The sequence below is a fragment of the Dicentrarchus labrax genome, unplaced genomic scaffold (genome assembly GCF_905237075.1).
Source record: "Dicentrarchus labrax unplaced genomic scaffold, dlabrax2021, whole genome shotgun sequence".
Classification (NCBI taxonomy): domain Eukaryota; kingdom Metazoa; phylum Chordata; class Actinopteri; family Moronidae; genus Dicentrarchus; species Dicentrarchus labrax.
The window spans coordinates 20,524,900-20,550,260 of record NW_026136706.1 but is presented as its reverse complement, the minus strand read 5'-3'; the positions used below and the strand labels follow the sequence as shown (position 1 = coordinate 20,550,260).

The window sequence follows — 25,361 nt, the reverse complement described above, 5'->3', positions numbered from 1 at the left end:
AACTTGATTAGTTGGCCTGTCATTCAGCAATAATAAAATGTAAAACATGATTTAGCCTCAGTGACAATCCTGTCCAGGTGTCAGTGGAGAACAGCATCCCTTGAATGAGAACTACTGCCTATTTTTGGAAGAACAAAAAAAGGGAGCTATGCAAAATCTGATAAATTGCCTCAAGTGATGTAATTTGAGTCGACAGTGGTTGGTCTGAAGACAGGAAGTGTGATAAAGAAACATGCAACACAAAATAATAATTAATCACAGACACAATTTTAGGTATATTCCAAGGTTTTGCTTGCAAGTAATCACAAAGTCATTAAAGTAAGAGATGTAAGTGTGCAAATCTCTCTCTTTTTTTAGGGAATGTTTGTACCATAGATGTAATATTAACCATAGCAGTTCTCATCGCAGCTTCGTCATGTTTGATCATCCTACATTATTCCCCTGCATGTGGCTGCTGTACACTCCAACTACGACAATAATAATGTTCTAACTGTGACATAAAACCAAAAAGCTGACATTTCAATTTGAGCCGCATCATGTGTAATAGGGGACCAGTATTGTTGATGTAGCAATGATTGTTTGCTTTAGTGCAGCACATTTACCTGTGCAGCCTATTAATGCCCACACAAACAACAACAGAGTATTCTGGATGAGCCTGGAAACCAGAGCATGGCACTGGGGGATATTACTTTGTGTCAGAGTAGGGCTACAACTATCATAACAACCTCCTGATTTAGCACTGCACAGAACATTCATCAGTTAGAGTAAATGTATAACTATGATCTGATGTACTCTGTATATAATTCATTTCTGCATGTACGCATGTTTGGTTTGTGTAATAAGCTATTTTTTCTTCTCTCCAGGTGTTGATCACCATTTACTGGCTGGGTAGAAGAGCTCAGTGTGACCGCTTCTATGATGGACCTTACCTGAATTTTAAGGCATTCGAGGGATTATTGGGCACAGCACTATACAAGGTAAAACTCTCTAAGTGAGTAATTATCCCATTGGGCACTCTGAGCTGTCCTATCTGCTTTAATTTTCTTGTGGAAACCAGAAATAGCATGAATGAAATCCTGTTTTACAGCCACTGCCCAGTGCATTTCTGTATCCTCCCTGGTATGTCGACTATGTTCAGAAGAATGACTGTTAAAGGCCAAGGGGCCCTCAGATAGCTGGCCACTAAAACCAAAGCTACATTAAGTCATAAATGACCTGATCCCTTGACTCAGCTATTTTAATCTTGTTTACAGCACGGCACAGTTCGCGTGTTAGTTGGCGTGTCGAAATAGCTGCTTCTTTTCTTGAAGAAGTCCGTTGCCTCCCCTCTGCTCACCCCACTAGTGTTGAATTTGGCACTTTCCTTTCACATAGATTTATAGGTGGTGGTGGTGTTCAGAGAGTCTATAATTCAACTGACTACAGGGATTTCCAGTAATAGCAGTTGGTTACCACGCGTCTTGTACGTTTAGCTATGATAATCCAAGTTCAGTGGCGCAGGGTTAGGCTGGGTTTAGATTGTGGACTTTGTTTTGTCTTGTATTGTCTGGTAGGATTCGGTGGATTACAGATCTGAAAATCATTTTCTTTTTAAAGTGGCTGACAAGTTGTTTCTTGTCTGTAGCCATGCTGGTTAAAGTGGCTCCTGGGGTTTACTTGTGTGTTTATGTGCAATAACATTGTCTTCAAGCTGTAAACACAGTCATCAAGGGTACGTGGAACATGGCAGTGTTTGTTGTGACAGAGATGGAAGTGAATAGAAAACAATGAGGTAATTCCAGTTAAATTGCAGCATGCATAGCCCCTTATAGACAGTATAGGAGTATATGTTTACAATAACTGAGTCTGCGGGAATGAGAGGCCAGACAGTACAGACTTCACACTCAACCTGGGAGATCTCTCATGTACCACACACACAGTGAAGCTCAGTGTTGTAATTGTCGCTCTATTATCTGACTGTGTGTGTTTGTGTGTGTATGAAAGGCTCTGCAGGAAACGTCCAGTGAGAAAGGCAGCAACGTCAGGGACAGCGGTTTTGGAGATAGCTGGTACTCAGAGCGAGAGGAACTCTACCATCTGAGAGGAGGAGGAGGAGGAGGAGGAGGAGAAGGCGGAGGCGGAGGCCGACACAAGAGAGACGACTCCCTGGACAGCTTGGACTCTTTGGGCTCTCGACCCCACAGCATCTCATCTGACACCACTCTTAAAGGCAGCAGCGAGGGTAGGACACGACTCATTTATATCTATACACAAACACAATATGAATGTGTGTCTACACATTCATAATCAGACATGTCTGCATTTCTGACAACCTTAAGCATTGAAGGGGATTGAGCATGTTTTCTTCTATTTTTGTGATCGTTTTTTGTGCCATTTGAGATGGCAGGGTTCAAACTTTCTCAAATTTCACCTCTGCATGAATATTTATGATCACGTTCATCTTTCTGGAACTTCAAATATTTGCGAACGGGGAAGATATGCTACATCAGAGCCAGAAAGTTGCCTCCCATTTATGAAAACAAATGCCTGTTGCCATCTAGTGGTACTCTTTTGAAAGTGAATATTTTCAGTGAAAATTCCCTTTGAGTCCCCAAGGAAGGAGATATTTTATATCACTGCTGAGGCCCGTCTGTGATCTTGTTTCATGTCACAAGCATGCTTTGAGAGAGGGAAGTGCTGGTCGGTGATCTCAGAGTGGTTGTCCCCCCTGTAAGAGAGGGCAGTGAGACATTCCACAGCCATCCACACCAGCTTGTAAATGAGGAGGCCTCCCTTCCCCACCCTCTGTTACTCTTCCAAAGTCACGCCAGAGTACGCAACACACTCCCCTTACTCTTCTCACCTCCTTTGCCCCTTTCTACTTTATTACCCTCATCAGACCTCTGCTTTCTCCTCTCTTTAATTTTTTTCTCCTACGTTCTTCATTTCCCATAATCTGTGTAACACCCGTTACCTGCACCTCCTCTCCTCATCTGCCTGTGCTCCAGGTTGTTGCAGTGACACTGAGGCAGACTCTATCTTCAGGATGGCTGATAACAAGGACACTCTCAGTTACCGCCGGTCGGTATCCATCACACCCAAGGCCAGCACCCAGTTTAACCAGTTCCTGCCCACTAAAGACAAAGCCTCAGGCTATGTCCCTGCTCCACTAAGGAAGAAGCGGGCTGAACGCAATGAGGACAGTCGGCGCAGCTGGGCCAACCCCACATACGCAGAGGATGAAGGCACACTCACCAGGTACTGTTATAATACACACAGCACTGAACACTTTAATCTGTTTGAAGGTGTTGTATCTCATCTCAGCTAATTAATAAGGAGTTATTAATCCTTTTATTTCTTCCTTAAAAGCAGTGTAACACAAAGTGATACAGAAGTGTTGTGTTCATACTCAAATCCTTACTTTGTGCTTCAAATGCCTAAAGCTTACCTTGTTTCCCATTACCTCTCCCATCACTATCCGTGTTTGTGGTACTGTTGTGTTGTCTGCGAATGGTCGATGGTGGTGTGTACTGGGGTTGTGTTTCATTTTGCTGTGCTGTGGAATGACGACCTCAGTGAAACAAGGCTTTCTTCTGACTGCTACGGCACCAGTGGAGCCTCCCAGAGTGCCGTGCCTGTGGCTCCTCTAGAGTGGGCCTATGAGTATGAAAGTGGCAGTGACTCGGACGCAGATCGACCGGACCCTGACCTTGTTCTGGATGACCTGGCCAGCAGACGCTTCCACAGCCCCTCCCCAGCCCCTCCCACCAACTTCGCCGTGCCCACCAGTCCCCTGTCAGCAGGAAGGGGGTCTGTGGGTAGAGGGGGGCCCTGGCCTAAAGTCACTATGACTCCCAATCTTGCCCCTCAGCAGAATGTGACCTTCCTCAGGTCAGAGAATATGAAGCAACAGTGTGACTTTGATGTGCCTGCCTGATGAGAACAAACTAGATCGCTTCTCTTACCCTCGGTTTGCATGGTTAATTGTAACCATGAGCAACATCTTTGGTCGTAGTATGCTGCCTCTAACATGTCTTCAGTTTGTTGGTTTCTGTTTGAGTTGTTTTGAGATTTTAGCTGCAGCACGTCCTTATTTGCTCTTTCTGAATTGTATGAGCTTGGAGGAGTGATTTGAGGTGGCAACATAACTCCTCAAATCAATTTTTGCCTCCTTTTACAGTTTGAGCTTGCATTGGTTTGCTAATCCTTGCGTCATCTCATTTGAGGTTGTTGTGCTCGAGGAACATGCTCCTCTTTGTGTGACTGGCGTGCTTTACTGCTGCTGTTAAATTCTTTTGACACGTGTGATTGGCTGTCTCTCTTGAGCAGCAGCGGAATCAACAGTGGGGAAATGCTGCCCCCCCAGCACAGCTCTGTGAGGGTGGACCATCAGCGGGTCGTTTCCACTGACAGCCTGTTCAGGGAAATATACGGTGACTCTGAGGACGAGGATGATGAGGAGGGCTATGCTGACCCCGTCCAAGATGATCTCTACGCACGCAAGATGGGCATCAAACCACAGCCTACTGGCAATGAGTCTCATGACAAGTTCTTACCAAAGTTCTGGACCCCCGAAGAAGACGTTCACATACAGAAGATCAAAATGGGCTCTCAGAGGAGACCCTGGTACAAAAAGATGCAAGGCTTCAGGTGTGTGTGGGCATTCAAATCCAGCATAATATGGATTTCTCTCATATATACACACATACTTTAAATCACTATTTTCCTAGTAGCTACGTCATAGATTTCTTATTTATTCTCTACTTCTTGCGCAATTTTTTCTTACTTTTCTACCAAACACATTGGATTTTTCTATCCTTAAATCATCATTGCATGCCATTCAGAGATTCAAAATTTGGTGTTCTGTTATTCACTGCATTTTCTGTATAGATTCCTCCTACTCACTTTTCTTTCTTCTTCCCTACCACTGCCTCCTATCTTTTCCCTTCTCTCTGCCTCTGTCCCTTGTCCTTGGTCCCACCTGCTGTCCTCGGCTGTAGCCGTAAGAAGTCAGGCTCTTCGTCAGATGATTCAGACTGTGACATCAGTCCTTGGCTCTCCTCCGCCCCCTCTCCCTCCGGCACCTCTCCCTCTCACTCCCACACACATGATGCCTCGGCTCACACCACCCTTGTTGTGGGGAAAAGGTCGATACAGCTGCATGATTGTGACAATGAAGGAATGTTTTAGAACATCCGGATTTTATAGGAGAAATATAATTGGCTCCGGTTGGAGCTGAGTTTCTAATGAGCTGCTTTCTAATATACTAATGATAGAATATAGTGTCAAGCTACTGAAGGTTGCCCTAACAGTCTTTATAAAGCAGTTTCCCTGCACTGACCTTAGTAGAATATAGGCTGTGTGTCAGCATTATCTTATTTTTATTACAGCATATTCTAGTGACTATACTTTATTTACAGGAACTAGCATCATAGTTTTATTACATGACAGAGTGATCGTAAAATCCTGATTTGATCAACATCTGTTTGAATCAACTATCACCACTATGACTGCTTCATATATCTCTTCCTCCTTTTCTTGCTCTTTGATCCAGTTCACATGCATGCACTCATCACCTCTCTGTCCTTTTCTCTCCTTTTGCCCACCCTGCAGTCCTCATATCCAAGCACACACTCCCCCACAGCTCCCCAAGATACAGCCCCCTCTGTTAGAGACCCCCCCTCTGGTGTTCGCGCCAGTGGACCCCGCCTCAGGTCCCAAACTGGTCAAATGTGAGAGGTGGCCCCTCCTGGGGCGCCAAGACCCCCGGGAGCCCCCGGATCCCTTTGATTATGAGAGCATTTTCCCTGACTTGGAGAATGATGACATGTTTGCCAGGCGAACCCTGGCCTTCCAGTCCAACACAGACTTGGCCATGATGAAAACTCAGCTGTCCCCCCACCGTCGTCTCTACACGTCTGAGCCGCAGCTCAACATCATCACCCAGCGACACGTCCATGGAGGCACACAGGATGAGGATTTCCCTGATATCGAGCAGGACGATGTGGTTTATCGTAAGGAGAAAACCCAGCAGGCTCAGCAACAACGGCCACTCTCAGGGGCTCCTGACAACTACGCCCCAATGCCAATCCCAGAGCCGTGGGCTCTGCCTCCTGATCTCAAGGCCAGACTCCTGTGCCCCCCATGTCCTCTGACTCAGGAGGCAGCAGCAAATAAACAGAATCAGGTTGAGAAGGACATGCGTCCTAAAACAGATGACATGCTCGTCCGGAAACTTGGAGTTTGTTCTGAGAAGAGCCCGAGCTCACCGAGCGGCCCATTAGCCAATCAACTGAGGCCCTCAGTACCGTCTTCCTGTAGTGAAGGTGACCTGCAGAAATGGCAGGCTATCAGGGAAGCCAGTCGGCTAAAATATAAAAAGAGGCTTATGGTGGAGAGGCTGGCTGCTCTGAAGTCGTGAGAGCAGATTTCTTTAACAGTGCCTGTTTTTTTCTCCTAACTTTGTAGCCTTTTTCTTCAATCTTGTTGTGTTTTTACTGTTTCTGGGAAAACTCATAAGTGCCATTTCAGTCTTGAAATATTTTCTGTCTGATGGTGAAGTGGTTTTGACTGCTTGTTGATGCAACTTGTAGATGGGTGTTCTATCCAATTAAGTTCTTCTTTATGAAAACTTATAGGAGCCTTCAGCATTCACTGGGTCAGTCATGAGTATTGAGTGAGAGAAAGCAACAACAGACCTTTTTCTTGTTTTAAATGTTTGTTATTACCTTTTCCAGTGAGAAATTTTTTTAATGAAAGGCTCTATGAAAGCGCTATCATATGACTATTGATTATGGTCTTCTGCATGATGGCAATATGGTTAATTTGACCTTTAGAAACACATGGTATGTAAATGCTGATTGGATGGCCAGACTGTAAATTGAATCTACTGCTGCTGTGTTTTTGAAGTGTGATTTTATTTTTATTTTTTGAACAAATCTCCAACATCATTAACTGAAATAGTTGGTACACCATGAGCACTGTTAAACAGACCCAAAACTCTGCATTTTATCTTTGGTTTTGTTTCCCTATCAGACCGAGTTTGCCTGTGAATGGAAAAAATATTTAAACTCAATAAAGAAAATAAGAGACTTCATGATGTTGTGATGGAATGCATTCAACTGGCCGTTTGTTGACCTCACCTAACACCTACAGTGACATGGATCTTAACAGAGTACAGGGTTGTTTTCCTCAGCAGAGGGAACTTCGCACTGACATGTAAAGCTCAAAGTGCAGCAACATGAAAGTGTGGAAAGGTTCAAGCCTGAGTAATATCCAAACATAACGTCCTGAACACATTGACAGCACCAAGCAGGGACATTAAATGTAGTTTTGTCTGTTGAGACGACATGAAAGCCCAAAGAAATTCCCCACAGCTCTGAAAGAAGACGTGACTTATGGACTCCATAGTAACCTGAACACAAATCTCTACTGCAGTGTTTGCACATGAACAGATGCACACAATCACCCACAAAGCAACCATTTAACCTGAGTCAAGGCCATCTGGATTTACTTCACATCCATATGTAAAGCCATGTTTCCAGTGACATCATGCTAGAGTCTCCAGAAAGGCAGCATTGTTTAGAGTAAGACGCATGTCTACACATCTCACCAGCCAAATGTCAGGGAAAGGAAAAGTGATAATGTGCTGTAAGCCTATTTTATATGCACATTAAACTCTAATCTCTTCACTGTATAAAATAAAAACCAGTCAGTGAGTCATGTTTTAGCTGGGATTACGTACATCTGAACCCATCACCAGGGGATCAGACCCCTCTCAGACAGAGACCCTTCTGCAAAAATGTGACTTTGTTGTCTGTGGTTCTTTCTGGTTTCCTAGACAGCGCCAAATGCGACAGAGTATCGACGGGTGAGTTGATACGGGCTCCCAGGAATGTGGCACGTTTGCATTTGCTATGGCCTCTTACAGTTGCACCTCGCTGCCCCCTGCTTTTGTGCTGCTGTTCTCACCCTCTAGCTGCTAAATGCTGACACACAACACAGAGTATTGTATGGCACAGGGCCAAGTTCAGGGTGCTGGGAGGGAGGGGGGTGTTGTTGCTCAAAGCTCTATTGACAAAGCAACAAAGTGAAAAGATGCATACAATAGCAATACGCTGGGTCATCTACCTGAACTGAAGCTTGTCCCAGTGAGAGTTATGACTGAGCACTTGCCTTATCACCCTGATAGCAATATGACAGGTGTGTAACTCTTACCAGGTAAGTGAAAACAAAGAGTGCATTTTTTCTAAAGGCTGCGAGCTTTGAGTGAATTTGCTCTTTTGCATGATGGGAAGGGCTGTGATACATGTTACTAACCTCCTGAGCTTACATCACTCCACAGCGGTCTCTGTGGTTGACCTGTGTGCTGTGTTTGCAAACTAACACTTGGTTACAGGTCAGAGGTCTAATGGCATTTATTTTCAGCATCAGCAACAAATATTGGAAGGTGCAATTTTGAGGTTTGAATTTTAGATTGTTTTTTTTTTATACTCCTTATATCACACTGTGGTAAGAGATGGTGCATGCATACATACGAGTGGAATACATATTTAAACTTTTTTTGTCTGTGTAAAGCTTCTGCCGGGATATGTAAACCAAACATCCCCTCCCCTCCTGCTAATTCCCTGTGACTTTTAAAAAGAAAACAACCTTTTTTTTCTTTCTTTCCACAGGAGTAAATCAACAAGCGACATCCAAGTTGACCCCGCCATCATCCGGCAGGTTCGCTACGAAGAGCTGCAGAAGCATCGTGAGCAGATAAAGGACAGCGATGATAAGTGGCAGGACGTGAGTACAACTGGTATACGTATAGCACACTAACGCTCACAAGTCTTGTTATGCGAATCAAGACAAGCTGACTCTGGCAGAAGGAAGTTTGGTTCCCAACACAGACATGAGAGGTGAGCACATGATCTAGGGGATTTGTGCGGCAATCAGGAGAGCAGGTGTTGTGGTGCAGTCTGTGGCCGCAGGGTGGAAAGAGAGCTGTTTAGATAGAAGCCAGAGACAGAGGAAGACACTGATTGGTGCAGCACTGCCCTCTGGCTATGGACTGTCCTCATTTCCAAATCACAGTGTTTATGACAGGAAACACCACATACTGTTAATACTAATAATATAATTAATGTGAAATGGTGTTATGATGTAATAGAGAAAGATGATGTAAGACAGAGACCCTAGAATGAAAATAAGTAGGCTTTATCCAGATAAAATTGACTTTGGGGTGCAAGTTATTCCTGGAAAATCATTTTCGAAGGGCAGTGGTGCTCCAATTTTAAACACCAGCGATCCATTACGTCCTCATTGTTAGGCAAAAAATGTAAGAATATAATAAGAGTAATAAAAAGTTATCCACATGTATATGACTGGCTGTCACAGTGGTCTGTCTGTCAGCTGTCTGATTGGTGTCATGGCAAAATAATGGAGTCTTAAAGCAGCATTTAGGTCACACAGTCCCCAGTACACAGGGGAGGTGAGCCGGGAGGAGCCTAAAGCACACAAATAGAACACCTTCAAACGTAGCCCTTTCTTTTTTTGTGTCTTTTTCTCTCCTTCTCAACTTCACTCCCTTCAGCTGTACAGTTTGCCATTCAACACAACTAGTCTGTTTTAGATCTGAGCTGAATTGTAACAAAATGGTGCATAAGGTGATCTGGGCTTACTTTTGCTGCAGGACCTGAGCAAATGGAAGAACCGACGCAGGAGTGTCAACTCTGATATAGTGAAGAAGAAAGAGGAAAGAGAGAAGATAGAGCAGATCACATACGGCGGCAACAGAAGGTCCAGGACCTTCAAGGAGATGCAAGAGGAGAGGTAAGGGAAAACACACCTGATCAGGTACTTTTGAAGGATTATGCAATATGGTATTGTTAGGTTTAATGCTAGAGAATTTCACCAGATTCTGGTTTTTACCAAAAAGCAATGCGCACTGAATTTATTCCTCTGTTACACTTTTTTTTAACCCTCGAAGGAGGATCCTTTGCTAAGGTAATACAACAGATGGTGTGTATGAGAAGTTTTGCCACATTAAACAGAGACTGCAGGATTATTTGTGCAGGAGTGAATGAAGAGACGCTCTGTAATTGTGCCTTCAGTCAGTGTGAAAGTGTAATCTAATCATGGCTTACCACCTGCCCCCTCCTCTCTCTACCCTCCTCTTTTCAACCTGTGCTCTTCTTTCCTCTGTCACTTGTCCATTTCATCTGCCTAAATCGCTTGCTTTCCATACTCGTCTTTATTTTTTTACCCATCACTGTCCACTTTTTTCCCTCTTTACCTCTCTATCCCATCCCCCTTCTCCTCCTCTGTTTTGCCCACAGAGAAAAGAAAGGAACAGACAGTGTTGGCGGTCGTCTCAAATCTCTCTCCTACCTGGACGACTTCGAGGACGTATTTGATCAACCTGTCATTACCCCACGTACCCGAACCCTTCCTCCCAGGAGCTACACTGTTGACACTCCTTACTACTCCTCTGAAACCCCTGAGTCTTCTCTGAAAGAGGACAAACCCCCCGTTGCTTCCCCAGCTACTGACACGGCCGCTTCCCCTCCCACCTCACGGGAAGCTGACAGGGTCAGTCCTGCAGGCAGCGACGCCACGACCATCATCACTCCCACCAGCCGCAGCTCTTTCCACAGACCCCAGTCTCCTTTAGCTGCACCTCCTTTAAAGAGTCTAGTCTCAGAACACCCCAGCACAGTCAAGACAGAGGAGACCACAACCATTGCCTCCTCTTCTAGCTCCATGCAAAAGGTGCCCGAGCCAAGGCGCCCATTGTCGGGCAGACAGGCTGAGGCCCCTTCCTCTGGTTCTCTCTACAAACAACAACCACAACTCAGCTCAATGGAACAGAAGCCTCCTGGGGTGTCTCGGGTTTCTGCCTCCCTCCCCAGGAGCTACCAGAGATCGGATAGCGCACGTCTAACCTCAGTTGTCACGCCAAGGCCCTTCGGGACCCAGACGTCCCGCCTCACCTCACTTCCCCGAGCCTTTACAGTAAGTACTAGATAATTCTACAACTAAATATAAACTACCAGTGCAGCACAGGGGGCTTGAGGACATCTAGAGGGCAGGAGGAGACGGTGTTTGTTTGGCAGTGAGGAATTTTTGCCTCATTAGTCAGGTACGGTGTTATTTGTTTTGAGTACATTGGTGTTACCCAAGGGTCCGATCTGATTACTGTGTGAATAATGGATGAAGCTAGTGTTTTTATAATTCTAACTCAACTACCAGGGCTGCTATTTTCAGCCTTCCTCACATTCATTACTGTTACAGTAAATGTAGGAAAATATATTATGTTTAATTGGATCAGTTAGTGAAGATTGTGAACTCTTGAAACAGTTTTATACTCACTTTTTCTACACATTCGCAAACTGATCCCTCCTCCATTTTTAGGTCTGCAGATTAAAGTTGATTTTGTAACCAGCAGCCCTGTTCATTTTACATTATATTATTCGTAAGACTCAAACTCTGCATTCTTTGACAATCTGCATTCCTCCCCCGACAGATGGACGACTCTCAAAAGCGTCTCAATGGTGATGTCGATGTTTCCAAGAAGTTGTCCGTGCCGAGCCGCTATCACCAGTTCATGACCTCTGAGGACGAGGCTCACTCTCAGTCCAGCTCGGCCCACAGTAGTGAAGACGAGAAGGAGGAGGAGGAGGAGGAAAAAGGCGAAACCCCATCGAAGAGCGTCACCTCTACTCAGAGTGTTTCACCTGTCCTTCCTCCGGTCAAGAGTGAAGCCACAGTTAGCCCTGCTCCAGCCAAAGAAACCAGCCAGGTACTCAAGTTACCTACTGTTGACAAAACAGATCAGCTTGTATATTGAATGAAAATGTGTTACTCACATTTTATTTAATACTGACACCATGAACAGTCACTGAATGTATTTTTAGCTTTGTAGTAGTGAACCCACATGCGTCATTCAATCTAATTTTTGCTTCAACCTCATTTCTTATGTGAAAGCTGCTTAAAAACAATAGAGTGCTGCAGTGCAGAAATGAAAGAATAGCTACAGGTTGGCATTTAATCAACTGCCATAAATGATTAATAAAAGCAGGCAGACACACAACCTGATCTCCAGAGTAATGGAAAGTCAGGACCACATTCCAGCACTTAGAACTGTTTTGTATGTATGTGAATAGTTGTTGTTCGTCTCTATTCAGCTGTGTTGGGTGTTTGGTTTCCAGGAGAACTACTGTGACATGCGGATCAGCCTGAACCAGAAGCCCAACAGCAGCAGAGACTTTGGCTTCCAGGCAGCCTGGGACTCAACTGGAGCTCATGTCACATCCATCCAACCAGGTAACAACAGTTGAGAGAAATACCTTCAAACAAAGGGATTTGAATTGTAGAGCTTTATTTACCTTCCAATATAATGTCTGCTGCCACAGCCAAACTGGCAACCTTAAACAACCTTCCCAGTGGTTAAACCCAGTGGTCACATCTCACTCTCACTAAATCTGGCTGATGTATTCACAGTGGTAATATTGGAAACCAATGCTCAGGCTGTGTTACATTTTACAGCCAGGCACTGCTGGTTAGTTGTCAGCAGGGTTTCGAGTCCATTGCGGTGACGGTGACGGTGCCAGACCTATGTAGGGCAACATCTATCTGGGTCATATCTGCTGGGCCTGAGCCTCACTTTCTATTGAGATCTTCCCACCTTCCCAGTATCTCATATAATTCAGTATAATGTTTCAGTAATACTTATAACATCCCCCCCACATCAATACATGAACTCTAGCTTTGTCACACCAGCTTCAACCTAGAGTGTATTTAAGCGTTCCCTACAGTCATTGTATGTATTGTGTCACCCTTGTCCAATCACCCTTTGTGTTATGTTATTAATTATTTAAGGACACGCACATTAATCAACATTTCTGTACAGTAAATGTGCCAGTGTTACATAAAAGGACATCCGCTTTTCAACATATGCAGCTGTGCAAAACAGTACAGAGCAACAGTACAAAAAGAGCAGTACTGTTACTGTTAACCAATAGTATAGAAAAAAATGGGATGTTAGTAGAAATTTAAGCCATGCAGAACAAAGTTATAATTGTAAAAACATTAATACCACTTAGTTCATAAAATATTAGTAAATATGTAATAGAAAGATAGAAAGATAGGAAATGAAGACAGAAGCAGTTTGTGACTCTTAGTAGCTTTCAGCATAGTTTAGTATAGGGGTCTCAAACTCAAATTGGCTTGGGGCCACTGCTGGTATTGGGGCCACTTCAATGTTCTTCAAGTACTACAAGAAAGCACAATATTCTCAAAATGTATTTTCCATTAACAAGGAATGCAAAGAGCAGTTTCTATACTTTTCAATCATCTATACGGTTCTGAGCCAAACAGCAAATGAACAAATGAATTGTGCCTTTTTTTTATTATGTATAAAGGGGTAGTTTAAATTGATAAGAAAAAACTAGAAAAAACACCAGAAATGGTGTACATTCCTGTCTTAAATAATACAAATTCAAAACTGCTTCCATAAAAAAGTTTTGTGTCAGTAAAAACTTCTTCACATCAAAACTGCTGTTTTATTGTAACAACTTGATGCTTTTGCATCAGCGAATCTCAAAAGCAAACTTGAAAGCATGGGAAGATCTTTGTTGCTGCTACAGTGTTGAATTATTTAACTGTGAAGGCCATATGTCGAGGATTGTACTGGTGAGAAGTCTACAATTTAAATTCTCATCTTGTGATCATTTATTTTTAATTTCAGTGAAATTACTAAAACAACCACTGTTTATGCAAAAATAACAGCTCTTATAAGTTCAAGAAGTGATGAACTGACAGTCAACCGTATCACTGCAGTGGTACAACTGAATACTTTCTTTGCTTCTATCCATGTGTTCCTCTGTGTCTTGTGCAGGCACCCAGGCCGAGATGTGCCAGCTTCAAGTCGGAGATGAGGTGCTGACGGTGAACAGGCAGCAGGTGGCAGAAATGAGCTACACAGACTGGAAGTCCTGCATGGAGGAGGCTCTGCAGGAGGGCAGTCTGGTCATGGATATACGTCGTCATGGCAAGAACAGTGAGTCATCTGAACATGTGTGTGTGTGTGTGTGTGTGTGTGTGTGTGTGTGTGTGTGTGTGTGTGTGTGTGTGTGTGTGTCTGTGTGTGTCTGTGTGTGTCTGTGTGTGTCTGTGTGTCTGTGTGTCTGTGTCTGTGTCTGTTTGTTAGCGTGAGAGCGGGAGATTAAATTGAACCACTTTAAAGGTTTCATTCCTTGACTGACAGTACTGCTTATGCTGCTCGTGTTGCTAAACAGTTTTGACACTTTAAATTGGTCCGTAAACTATTGTGAAATCATCCATGAATGATCTCGTGACAGCTGGGGAAGGACCTGAAACTTTTTTTTCTCATCTACCGAGGGACTACTGTTATTGTTTTGACCGCAGCATTTTTTATTTCTTTCGTTCCTGTGTGTGTTTTGCTTGTCCTCTTTTTCCATGTTCCTGTATTTATCCTTTTATTTCTACTGGTTGTTTCTACCTTTTGCAGCCTCTAGTATCCCTCTCTGTATCCATGCAGTGTCTTCCTTGTGGAGAACTATGCCAGCTCAGGTCCAGCTCAGGTCAATGGTCCTCTAAGTGCGCTGTTTTCACAGTGTTACTATAACAGGTTCCAACTATGTCAGTGTCACCTTAAAAAAAACAATAAACCACCAAGAGTATTAATTGAACTAACACACAGTACTTGTTGAAATAGTTTAGTCAAGCCCAGTGGTTGTGAGCCTGATAGAAACATTGTGTGGGTTTATGAAAGCTTTAATAGGCTGCATGGCTGGGGAAGGTGGGTTCTCTGTCACCCCCTGCTGCTCTCTTTAATAACACCATAACAGCAACCTTGTCCCCTGCTTTATAGTGGTTTCTATGCAAATAGACAATTCTGTGTCAAATGTTGGGTTTCACATATACAGAACGACTACTACACACACAGACACAGAAAAATGTGGCTTCATGTGCAAACACACATCCTATTTTTTGCCATTGCATTGTCTGCATGCAGACTGGGACAGAGATCAACCTTCCCTGCCATTTAAAAGCCATAAGACCATCAATCTGACCAGTACGGATCATCCGATACTTCTAGGTTCCCCTGACACAAACACTGTCAACTCCAGCCTGGATTTCACCTCACGCCCTTCCAGAGAAAGCCCCCCGTACATGTCAGAGGCCCCTGCCCAGCCAGCCATCGTAAGTGACCCAGAATTACTCAGTTTGAGTCAGGTTTATTCCTGTATTGTTCCCAGCCGAGCAACTCTTTAATGAGCGTACACCCTGCCTTGTCTCCCTGCAGGATGGGGCTTCAAACGGAGTTAATGGAGGTTTCCGTGAGGAGTCGGTAACCATGAGGAACAAAGGTAAAGAGCAGAGTGCACAATAAGAAAGGTTATGAAATCGATCCTGATGACTATTTTTGTGCTGAACACAAAAGCACACAAGTAGGGGGTGTCATTGTGTTTACTTATGTTTGGGAGGAACATCTTTGCAAATACTGTATGGTTGTGGATAATATTTACTGTTTTTTAACAAAATGATGTAACAACGTTGAAACATATAACTATGATAAATGTTAAGCAACATGTACTGTATGTATAATATTATAATATTAATAATATAAGGTAGTATATCCCCCTAGTGAAACATGTTTCTCTCTTCTTCTGTGTCTCACTATATCCTGTTTCCCATCTCTCATGTAGAGTCAGAACCCATATCTTTGAAAAACTTAAAACGGAGGTCAGAGTTTTTTGAAAAAGGTAAAAAAATTTAAAAATAAAAGACGCTGACCGTCTCTTAATAATGATAATGACATCTGTGTAATCTGGTGGCTGGGTTCTCTGTGCTCTTGTCTCACTGAATTCCTTAGATTCCCAAGGAACTTTTGCATGTTTCTATCAGTCACTGCCTCATGTTCAACTGATAAACAACCTATTATCAATTGATTGTGAGCTGTCAGGATTAAAATTCCTTTTGGGGCTTTTTTCCCGTTGTCTGGTGCCAGAGCTTAATCCTTGTGCTGTGCCCCTTCCCTCCTTCAGGTGGCTCAGGGTCCAGTGTCAGTGCGCTGGTCTACCTCTGTGGTAAACAGGGTTGAGTGTGCAGTGACCTCTTCACCTTCGCTTGGTACACCCTGGGATGCTGACATGCTTTTCAAACCAAGGGAGTCTAGTAATATTTTGGGGCAAATTAAGGAATTGTCTCTTCACAAATCAAACAAACTTTGTTCAGTTTTATCACCCTTAGAATCACAAAAGTTCACAACTTTTTGAAGAAACCCCATAGACCAAATAAAATAAAATAGAAAACCAGTTTGTGTATAACAGTAACATATTCAGCTCCAGAGGTTGGACAGCATGTCAGACACTATGCCAGCGTACCAACCGCAAATACAAATCTTTGAATGTTGTGTTTGTGGTATTTTTTTGAGTGGTGTCCAGGTTTAACACATGGTTACACTTTTTGCTTTGCTGCGCATGAAGTTAAAAGCATTCCTGTTGCTCTTTTGGCATGCATTTATTGAACTGTACGATAGCCTTTCAGACTGGCTGCCCTGTACTTGTGTGCATCCTATGCATGCCGCTAAAAAGTGTGTGTTTTGTTTGATCTTCTTGTCTTCACAATCAGTTTATTGATTTTCCTATTCAGGCCTGGCATCCAATGTAAATGTCAACAAGTGGGTCAACAAGTGGGATGAATTGAGAGAATCAATAAGTCCTAGTGGGTGAAATTTGACCTTTGTTGCTCGAGGCTTGTTGAAAACATCAATTACTGTTGTGGTTTTAAATGTCATTTTCAATGATGAATTGGTGCTTGGCTTAAAAATCATGTTGAAACTTTAATAAGCCTGTCAACTTTGTTGCTGCGGTATATGGCCTCGAGGTTAACTTCTATTCTATTGCTCTGCCTGTGCATGCCAGAAGTATTGACTGGATGATTTTCTTTCTTTTCAAGGAGGATCAGAGTCTGCAATGCCAGATGTGAGTAGTATTATCATTGCATAAAAGGCACTATTTGTCTATGTTGTGTTTGCTCTTGTAGCATGACAACATCTCTGAAAGCAGAAACCACAGTTATTACAAAGCCCAGATCCACTATTAGGAATCTCTAGTTTACGTCAGATGCTGGTTCACTCTGCTTCTTAAGCTTCTTCCTTTAGTTTCCCAATTACTACATTATTTTTGAAGCTGTCATTTTGATATATCTTTGAACTGTAAAATACTCAAGAAATTGTGTTCTACGTTGTACAAATTGTAGAAATTGTACATCCCTCTGAGACAAAATTGTGATTTCAGGCTATAGTTCAAATGAACAGGACTGTATGACATACAACATACATACAAGCATGCTGCATGTCTTATCTTCTCCGTCTGCAGATACCTGTTCCTTCAATCACTCCATCTTCCAGCCGCTGGTCTTGGGACCCAGAGGAGGAGCGCAGAAGACAAGAGAAATGGCAGAAGGAGCAGGAGCGCCTCCTACAGGTACATAAAGGCATGCTCGTGTAGCACTGATGTTATGTTGCAATATACGCTGAGTTGCCTGTTTGTTTGGTACCTCTGGCTAAAACTAATGCAAGGTAATCAATCAGCCCTTCACGAAGTGGTACTTGCGGTTTTTGTTTTAGAGAAGTCTTGATTCTGTATTTTGTGGTATTGGGTTATTCTAAGAAGTTTTAACGTTACAACAATTCTGATAAATCACAAAACAATGAAATAACGACACTCAAGGAGGTAGATAAGAAAAAAAAATACTATTAAGAATAGAATGTAAAAAGTCTGAGAATAGAATCTGTTTATGCTTTTGTTTTTATGTTATCTATCTGTGTGATCCAGGTCAAAGTAAAATTTCCATTTCCTTGCATTTTAAAATAAAGATTTTCTAATTCTGATAATGACCAGGACCATGTTCTAATTTGTACTGAATACACACAATATTCTAATAATTCCTCTGAACATATTGATATACACATGGTGGACAAAATATAAGAAACACCTCTCAGTGTAACACATATTATGTATAATTCAGCAGCACCAAAAACTACACCCAGCGAAATGACTATGAAGTTGAATCCTCTCTAAATCAGTAACTACATAAGTGTACCTAACAAACTGGAGTGTATAGTACATTAATAAAACTCAACATACCAAATAAAGCAACCTCACTGTCCATTTGATCTAAAATACCCTTCTGGATATGTGTTGTGTGTGCACCATCTGACAATGAGACGAGGCACAGAGCTTGAAATGACAGACTAGGAAGACCTCACAGTCAACGCAGACTGCTCCTAATAGGCTCAAAACAGAAAACTTTACAGAGCACTCTGGCAGCTGAAAGTAAAAGCATCTGTCGAGGATCCAACTTAAATGTAGTAGAATCCTGTCAAAACATTTTTCTGTGGGTCTATTTCTGGATGGGGATCAAAGGTGTCCAAGCACAGCGCTGATGTAGCCGGGAAGGCTTGTTACTCCTCCAGTCTTTGTCCCTGTTGGATGCACGGCCTGATTTTATGATGTGCCAGGGAGACTTCCAGCCCTGGGCGAGCTTCTTTAGGTTTATCAATTTTCAGGATGGTTAGATAACATGTAGGTGAGCTTGGAATTATGTGAAAACAATACAGCTATGATATTTATTTAGTCTTTGGGTGTATTTTCCTCTATTTAGTCTTTCTCATTTTCTTGATTACTTATCCTTCCCACTGTACACTGTGGCCATACAATTTTCCATCACAGAATTTATTTTTCTATTGTTTGGTTTGTTTTTAGATTTTGTGTGTGTGCGTGTGACTAAATGGGATGATCTTTGACCTGTCTCGTTTTTCATCCAGGAGAAATACAAGCGTGACCAGGAGAAACTGCAGGAGGAGTGGCTAAAGGCTCAGGAGGAGATTACCAAGACAGCAGACCCACAAGAGGTAACAACAAATATTTGAATGTGTTTAAATTATGGAGAGCCATATAAAGAACTTGGATAGTGTTGTTGATCGAAATTTCTGTAGTTATGCAGTTACGTGGTCGGCACTGGTGTTGACGGCTTTTTATAACTCAGGTCCATTGCACACAAAGAGCAGAAAATTGTCCAATCATGTGGATATTCACACAGGATATACAACACGTGTGCCTGGGCTTACTGTAATGGTCTTTCCAGCTCATAGTTTTGCAACAAAAACTCCCTTTCAATTGTAATTTCAAAACACATGCTGGTTTGTCACCTCAGGGGATGACTTGAGTTTCTCCACCGTTGTTGCAGTTCCTCCTGGAGGTTAATAAAGGTTCAGATAATGACCATTACGTCTCAAACGCTTCCTCTTTTCTCTCCTTCCTTCTGTCTGGCAGCCCGGGAGCCTGGAGGTAAACAGCCACAGCATCAGCCCACACTCGCCCCTCTCTCCCGTCAACCAGCCCGCCTCTCCTCCGTGGGAAGAGGAAGAGAGAAAGAGGAAGGAGGAGCAGGAGCGCCAAAGGCAGGCGGAGGAGAGGAGGAGGAGGGAAGAGGAGGAGCGGGAGCTGCAGCGTCTCCAGGAGGAGAGGCAGAGGAAAGAAAGGCAGGAGGAGGAGGAGCGGAAGAGGAGGGATGAGGAAGAGCTGAGATGGCAGAGGAGGAGAGAGGAGGAGAGGGAGGAGGAGAGGAGGCGGCAGGAAGCCGCAGAGCAGCAGCGCAGAGAGCGAGAGAGAGCCTTCGAGCAGCAGCAGCAGCAGCAGCAGTGGTCAGTAAAGACACTGCTCCTCCTACTGTCCTGTACTGTCCTCACCCTTTACTCACACGCCTCCTCCATCACGTTCATAATAACACATTTAAGTGTAAAACACGCTTTATTGTCTGTGTATTAACATAAGTGCAACTAATGTGTTTGCATGTGCTTTGTCCTCCACCTGTGTTGTAACCATCGCCCTACCTCTCTCCACACACTAACCTTCACCAAAGGACTGGGGGCTCCCATGGCTTTGCCAATGTCCAGCCTCCACTGTCCTTTACAGACAGGTTAGTACAGGAGTGATTTAGTATGCGTTTGTCCATCTGCAGTCATACTGAGAGATAATGTTTCTTTCTATATAAATCTAAACCGCTATTGACACTTATAAAACCTCTTCTTACATCACATACTTTTTATGTGATACATGCTTCATATCCTATTTTGATGAGTAGTCATATGTAACAACAATGATTGTAATTTATTATAGTATTTCACAATAGAATATGTTGTATTGGCAACACTTCCTTTTAGGTCCTGCATGAGCAGTACAGTGTATAAACAATTAATAAATGGTTTATAACACACTTTAATGTTGTTGGCATCTTTAAGTGTTTATAATATTATTTAATAGTATTTGCCAACATCTGCAGACTCCTCCTGTGGGCACCCATAAATTGAGGCGTGTGTATAAACAGATGATGAATGACAATATAGTAAAAATATAACATCTGTCTTCATAGAAGTTATGATTATTGCCAAGTACTGCACTTAAATACACACTTAAAATGTCCTTACATCTGCTTACAAGTACATTGTTGTTTGTTATAAACGATTTATTAAATGTTTGTATTGTATACTCCTTCTAAATGCTAACTAGGGGACCTCTCTGTGTTTTCGGCTCCAAGTTCTCCTTTTTTGAGTTCTTTATACAATTCTCTGCACCAGGAGGTATCTTGGCAACACAATTTGTTCTTGCCTGAATTGTACCGAGACTGCCAAAACAGTGTCTCACAAGCATATAATCCTGCCAACACCAGTTTCTAACAAGCGAGAACAATTTATCATTTTAACCTGAAAACATGTACACCAGGTATCATTTCAGTAGATACATAATTCAACAACATGTTTGTCTTTGAAGCAGTAAATCATGTTCTTCTTTTATTACATTTTCAACAAATGTCTCAGTTTAAAACAAAACTGGCACATCTTCACTACATAGCGGATGTGTCCAGGTGTTTACTGCATTGTTTCTTGCTGGCTCCATTTGAACCGAACTATTCAAACAATGTATCTCTGTGTTGACGGCCATGAAATTGAAAGTCCTCCAGCAAGTGGGTTAGATCTCCAGCTGAGATTGGAAGTACCTGCGATTGGTCTGCAATCAGCAGTTTGCCATTATTCAAAAAATGTGTTTTTTTCTCTATGGTATTTGACATATCAAAATACTTTAAGTTTACCACTATGGTTGGAAGTTCTATAAACACTACTGTAAGTCTGTTTGCTTTCATTGTATTTTCTTTTGTTTGACAGGATGAAATCTAAATCATCTCCCCAGCTCGATGAGGAGGAAAAACCTCAGTGGAAAGGTTAGTTTTTTTCGATTTACTGTATCCTCCGTTAGTTAACTTCTATTATAGTTTACCTTAAATCAAAATGGTAGTACTGGGTGACTGTTTTTATAAATGAGCCCATGTCTGAATGCTATTGCACATATATGTGGGCCATACTCCACTGCAGGTGTGCAGCCGGGGGGCATGGCTCACTGGCTGCTGGAAGAGAAGTTGAGGAGTGCGCGTGACAGAGAGGCCCAGAGTCAGAGGGCCTCATCAGAGCTGGAGATGGAGAGGAGAAACATCCTCAATGCCATGAGATACAGAGAGCCAGAGAGAGGTGGGCTCGGCCCCTGAACCGCCGCCTCTCCGTTCAATCTGAAATCCAGTTAATCTGCTCTCATTATGACCCTTTTGATCAGCCGATCAGTCAATTACGACATGCCTTCAAATCAAAACGTACAGCTGTTTGATCATCAGCTTACCAATCAAATGGAAAATCAGCCATCCAGAAAATTACAACAAAAACAATAAGTTCATTGATTGATTGAGCCGCACTGGGGAAACACTGTGTTTACATCATCACAATCTCATTCTTTCTGTCACTTTTTCCCCCCCCCCGTTTCTCTGTCAGTCATGATCTATTTTCGACTTCCCAGAAATCTTTCATTTCCTCCAGCATGATTTTTATTCTATCTCTCCTCTCTGGGTGCAGTGACGGGCGGTGGATTGGGTGAGAAGAAGGGTCAGCAGCCCGCGTCGCAGGCAGAGGCGGAGCGGCAGCAGATTCTGAACGAGATGAAGAAAAAGACTCCGCTGCTGACTGACAGCAGCTGGATCCGCCAGCGCGCCTCCAACCCCGTCAAGGAGAGCGACGTGCCGCCCATGCGCAGGTACACATCTCTGTAGTATGATGTTGGTGGCTGGCTTTTACACTTACTAACATCTTGTTAACTTCTGTTGTGTGCTGAAATGAAAGTCTGGCTGCCACGCTGACTTTGGCAAATTTGGTTGGAATATTTTAACGTAAAAACAATTGCCAGAGGTACAGTTGGTAGCCAGACATTTTAAATGCTAAAAACTAACTGGCTAACGTGGGTGTGGCGTGGGTTGGCTTTGCAGAGGCGAGTCTCTTGACAACTTGGACGCCTCCAACTCCTGGCGCTCGTCGTGGACACCCAGGAGCAACTCTTATATCCAAAACTACACCCGGCCTCACTCTGCCCTCTCTGGTAGCACTTCCTTCTACGGTGGCGGGTCGGGGGCCCAGCGGCCCGGCTCCTCCACTCTGCCTTCCTCCTACTCTATGGGCTCCCTCCGAGGCGGGGCAGGAACCCCCTCGTCCCCTTGGTCCCGGCAGTCACCTTCCCCCTCACCCTCCTCTCCTTCACCCACCCCCTCTCCAGAGCCCACGTCTGAGGCAGGCGCCCCTCAGCAGCAGAACAGGTACAATCAACAATGCTGCTTCGCTTTAACACCCCCAACAAGCTGACTCTAACCTCTCACTGGTATACTGGGTTGCATAACCATAGTGCTGGTGGTGTTATTAAACTGTAACTTTTGATGGGCAGTTGTGGTAAAGGGCAACTGAATCTAACTTGTTTTTGCTTCTACTTTTGAATGTATTATAATATGCAGTTTCATATGATATCGTTTTATGTGACATTCTCCATCTGTTCACCCTCCATTTCACACCAAACAGGTTTACCCTATTCTGTGTAGTCAGTTTTTAGTTTTTATAGATGTTTAATTTCACTTGCACATACAGAACTGTTCTGAGTTGGTGTGTTTCTGTGTTCATGTGTGGACACTGATATTTTAAGAGTTATTTATTTATTTATAGTGTATTTTATAGGGACAGATGCAGTATACATAGAGAAACTGAAAACAGCTATCTTGTGCAAACATTACAGTGTTTATAATAGTGGCTGCTAATTGGCAACACCCATCCTTAGAAGAGCTTTTATGAAAATAAGATTAAAACAATGAGGGAAAAGGGGGTAAACTGAATACAGTTAATTAACAGTACCCAATATTTTTTTCCAAATTGTTTCCATGGCAAAATTACAGTATGATAAAACACCATATTAAAGAAACTATTATGACTGACTGAACAATAGAAATGAAATATTTAGTATTTTACAGAATGTTTTAGTGGAGCTCTGGTCATCGAGGAGCTTCTGTTTCATTTTAGCAGGCGACATGATTGGCCCTCATTCATAATTAATATTTAACAAAGGCCGATATTGGCCAGATTTGTTATTGCAGCAAAGAAGTTATCGGTCTAACCCTGTTGTATGCCAGTGTAAACGTGTGTGTGTGTGAGTGTGTGAGTGTGTGAGTGCGTGCGTGCGTGACACATATGTGCTCGATTCCCAAATCACAGCTGTACGTTCTGTAATCCAGGTCAGTGAGTGGCAAGAAAATCTGTACGTTCTGTGACGCCCCGCTGGGAAAGGGAGCAGCCATGATCATCGAGTCCCTTGGGCTCTGTTATCATTTGACCTGTTTTAAGGTGAGAGCTGGGCTCCCGTCGGCCCCGGAGCACGTCATCAGCACGCCCCGACTGATCCTCAAAAACTAACGTGGTCACTCCACTCTTTTTTCTTTTATTACTAACTTGGTAAATCCTGGTGAATCTCAAGGTCCTGATAGATTTTCTGTGCCAAAAGCTTTAAACTAATCAACTCCTCACTTTGTTTGTTTTTAACAATGTTTAACTCTGGTTGGTGATCCTTCCTGGAACTGTGGTCTTCACTTGAGTGTGGTCTCCTGCATCTGAACTGTGATCCATCCTGCCAATCTTTGTCGTTCGACTTTTTCCTTAATTTTTCTCTTTTTATACATACAATCAAGGGGCTTCTGTCTGTTCTCATCCCTCCTCCTTTGGACATGGACACTGGTGTTGTTTAAACCAGTTGATTAGTTATTTAACTCTTCCCTTTCCTAAACTTCCTCAGTGTATCGACTGCAAGTCTGACCTCGGAGGATCGGAAGCCGGGGCTGAAGTCAGAATACGAAACAAACAGCTCTACTGTAACTCCTGCTACATGCGATTCAAAAGTGAGTGTATGATCAATCTGATCGGTGTGATCACCTGTTGTGTTTTTGGTTTTCTTTAAGTGTAATATTGCTGTCTGTTTTTTTTAAGGTGGCCAGCCAACCGCTATGTGACATGACTGTACTCCAGCAGATTGATGAAGAAACTACTTGTGACAACAACCCATGAACATTAAACTGAACATTGAAGCCATTGCAAATAGCTGGGACACTTGGTTTGGACATACTTCCATTTACGACTCTAGAAAATGACTCTAAGTTGACTCACTGATGAGAATTGTATTTGTGTGTTTTCAGTGTGTGATTGAGAGGGTAAGCTTGCAAAGAAGTTATCTACTTTCATTTGTTTATTTCATTTTAAGTATTAACAGTTGTACAAAGTGTAAGGGTTCTGCATGCACCAGTGTACCAGAGTTTTTAAATGTTTTAGTCATGAAACTAGTCAAAATGTTAAATCGTCTATAAGATTATTGAGGCAAATCTTTATAATGACCTTCACTGAGACAGATTTAGGAGATACTGAGAGAGTTTTAAAGGAACCCTACAGGATCATCTCCTCTTCATGCTTCTATTTCCGCTTGTGGTATTAACACGTTTTGTCGACCAAGCTGTTCTTATCATGTCTATGTGCCTTTTTTTTTGCCGTTTGTAACAGGGAGAAGTAATTAAGATTATTAGAATTCTTTCAAAATATATTTAAAAATGTCTGCTTGGATAGCACTTGTCTGCAGTTTTCACTGATAGATGGAGGATTGTACACATTAGCAGGTTACCGTGTGAAGAATATATACTGAATGGCATTGAGGCAAACAGTAACATTTGTAAATAAAATTACTAAATGCTCAACTCGTGTTTTTGTGTGCTTTTTTCAACAGTGAAATTGCATAATTCCTCGTAATGATACACCACTGCATGATGCAAGGCTTCTCCTGCCTCTGTAATCAGAAATCATTATACTCCTCTTTCCCCGTCTGTCCCTCTTGCTCTCTGTCTCTCTGTTGCGCATAAAGGAATAAAATAATAAAAGGAATTTCAATGAGCTTTTGTGCAAAGGTTCAGAGGAC

The 25,361-nt window shown here is 42.9% G+C and overlaps 2 protein-coding genes across 11 annotated transcripts in view; both read left to right on the top strand.

The window, feature by feature from the left end:
* LOC127365190 (LIM domain only protein 7) overlaps nt 1-25,143 on the top strand; it is a 48,546-nt gene extending 23,403 nt beyond the window's left edge. The window contains exons 7-32 of one of the 10 annotated variants that reach the window (XM_051403042.1): nt 864-977; nt 1,984-2,221; nt 2,988-3,237; nt 7,820-7,849; nt 8,655-8,769; nt 9,656-9,795; nt 10,302-10,977; nt 11,489-11,764; nt 12,174-12,288; nt 13,862-14,023; nt 15,086-15,189; nt 15,293-15,356; nt 15,696-15,752; nt 16,035-16,076; nt 16,948-16,973; nt 17,370-17,477; nt 18,821-18,907; nt 19,329-19,699; nt 19,918-19,974; nt 21,218-21,273; nt 21,425-21,577; nt 21,953-22,130; nt 22,360-22,683; nt 23,644-23,752; nt 24,198-24,300; nt 24,389-25,143. In XM_051403042.1, the coding sequence (XP_051259002.1) occupies nt 864-977; nt 1,984-2,221; nt 2,988-3,237; nt 7,820-7,849; nt 8,655-8,769; nt 9,656-9,795; nt 10,302-10,977; nt 11,489-11,764; nt 12,174-12,288; nt 13,862-14,023; nt 15,086-15,189; nt 15,293-15,356; nt 15,696-15,752; nt 16,035-16,076; nt 16,948-16,973; nt 17,370-17,477; nt 18,821-18,907; nt 19,329-19,699; nt 19,918-19,974; nt 21,218-21,273; nt 21,425-21,577; nt 21,953-22,130; nt 22,360-22,683; nt 23,644-23,752; nt 24,198-24,300; nt 24,389-24,411 (3,978 nt within the window). In that variant the 3' untranslated portion in view covers nt 24,412-25,143. Of the gene's footprint in view, nt 1-863; nt 978-1,983; nt 2,222-2,987; nt 3,238-7,819; nt 7,850-8,654; nt 8,770-9,655; nt 9,796-10,301; nt 10,978-11,488; nt 11,765-12,173; nt 12,289-13,861; nt 14,024-15,001; nt 15,190-15,292; nt 15,357-15,695; nt 15,753-16,034; nt 16,077-16,947; nt 16,974-17,369; nt 17,478-18,820; nt 18,908-19,328; nt 19,700-19,917; nt 19,975-21,217; nt 21,274-21,424; nt 21,578-21,952; nt 22,131-22,359; nt 22,684-23,643; nt 23,753-24,197; nt 24,301-24,388 lie in introns of all 10 variants that reach the window. The other 9 variants (XM_051403036.1, XM_051403037.1, XM_051403041.1 and 6 more) reach the window with 9 other exon arrangements.
* On the top strand, nt 5,165-7,075 carry LOC127365191 (LIM domain only protein 7-like). The gene has a single exon (XM_051403046.1). It carries the CDS (start codon nt 5,486-5,488, stop codon nt 6,398-6,400), a length of 915 nt encoding a protein of 304 aa, XP_051259006.1. The 5' UTR covers nt 5,165-5,485; the 3' UTR covers nt 6,401-7,075.
* Nucleotides 25,144-25,361: the final 218 nt, after the last annotated feature.

Excerpts from the sequence above, each read along its gene's own strand:
- LOC127365191 (XM_051403046.1), top strand. The coding sequence starts at position 5,486 with ATGACTGCTTCATATATCTCTTCCTCCTTTTCTTGCTCTTTGATCCAG.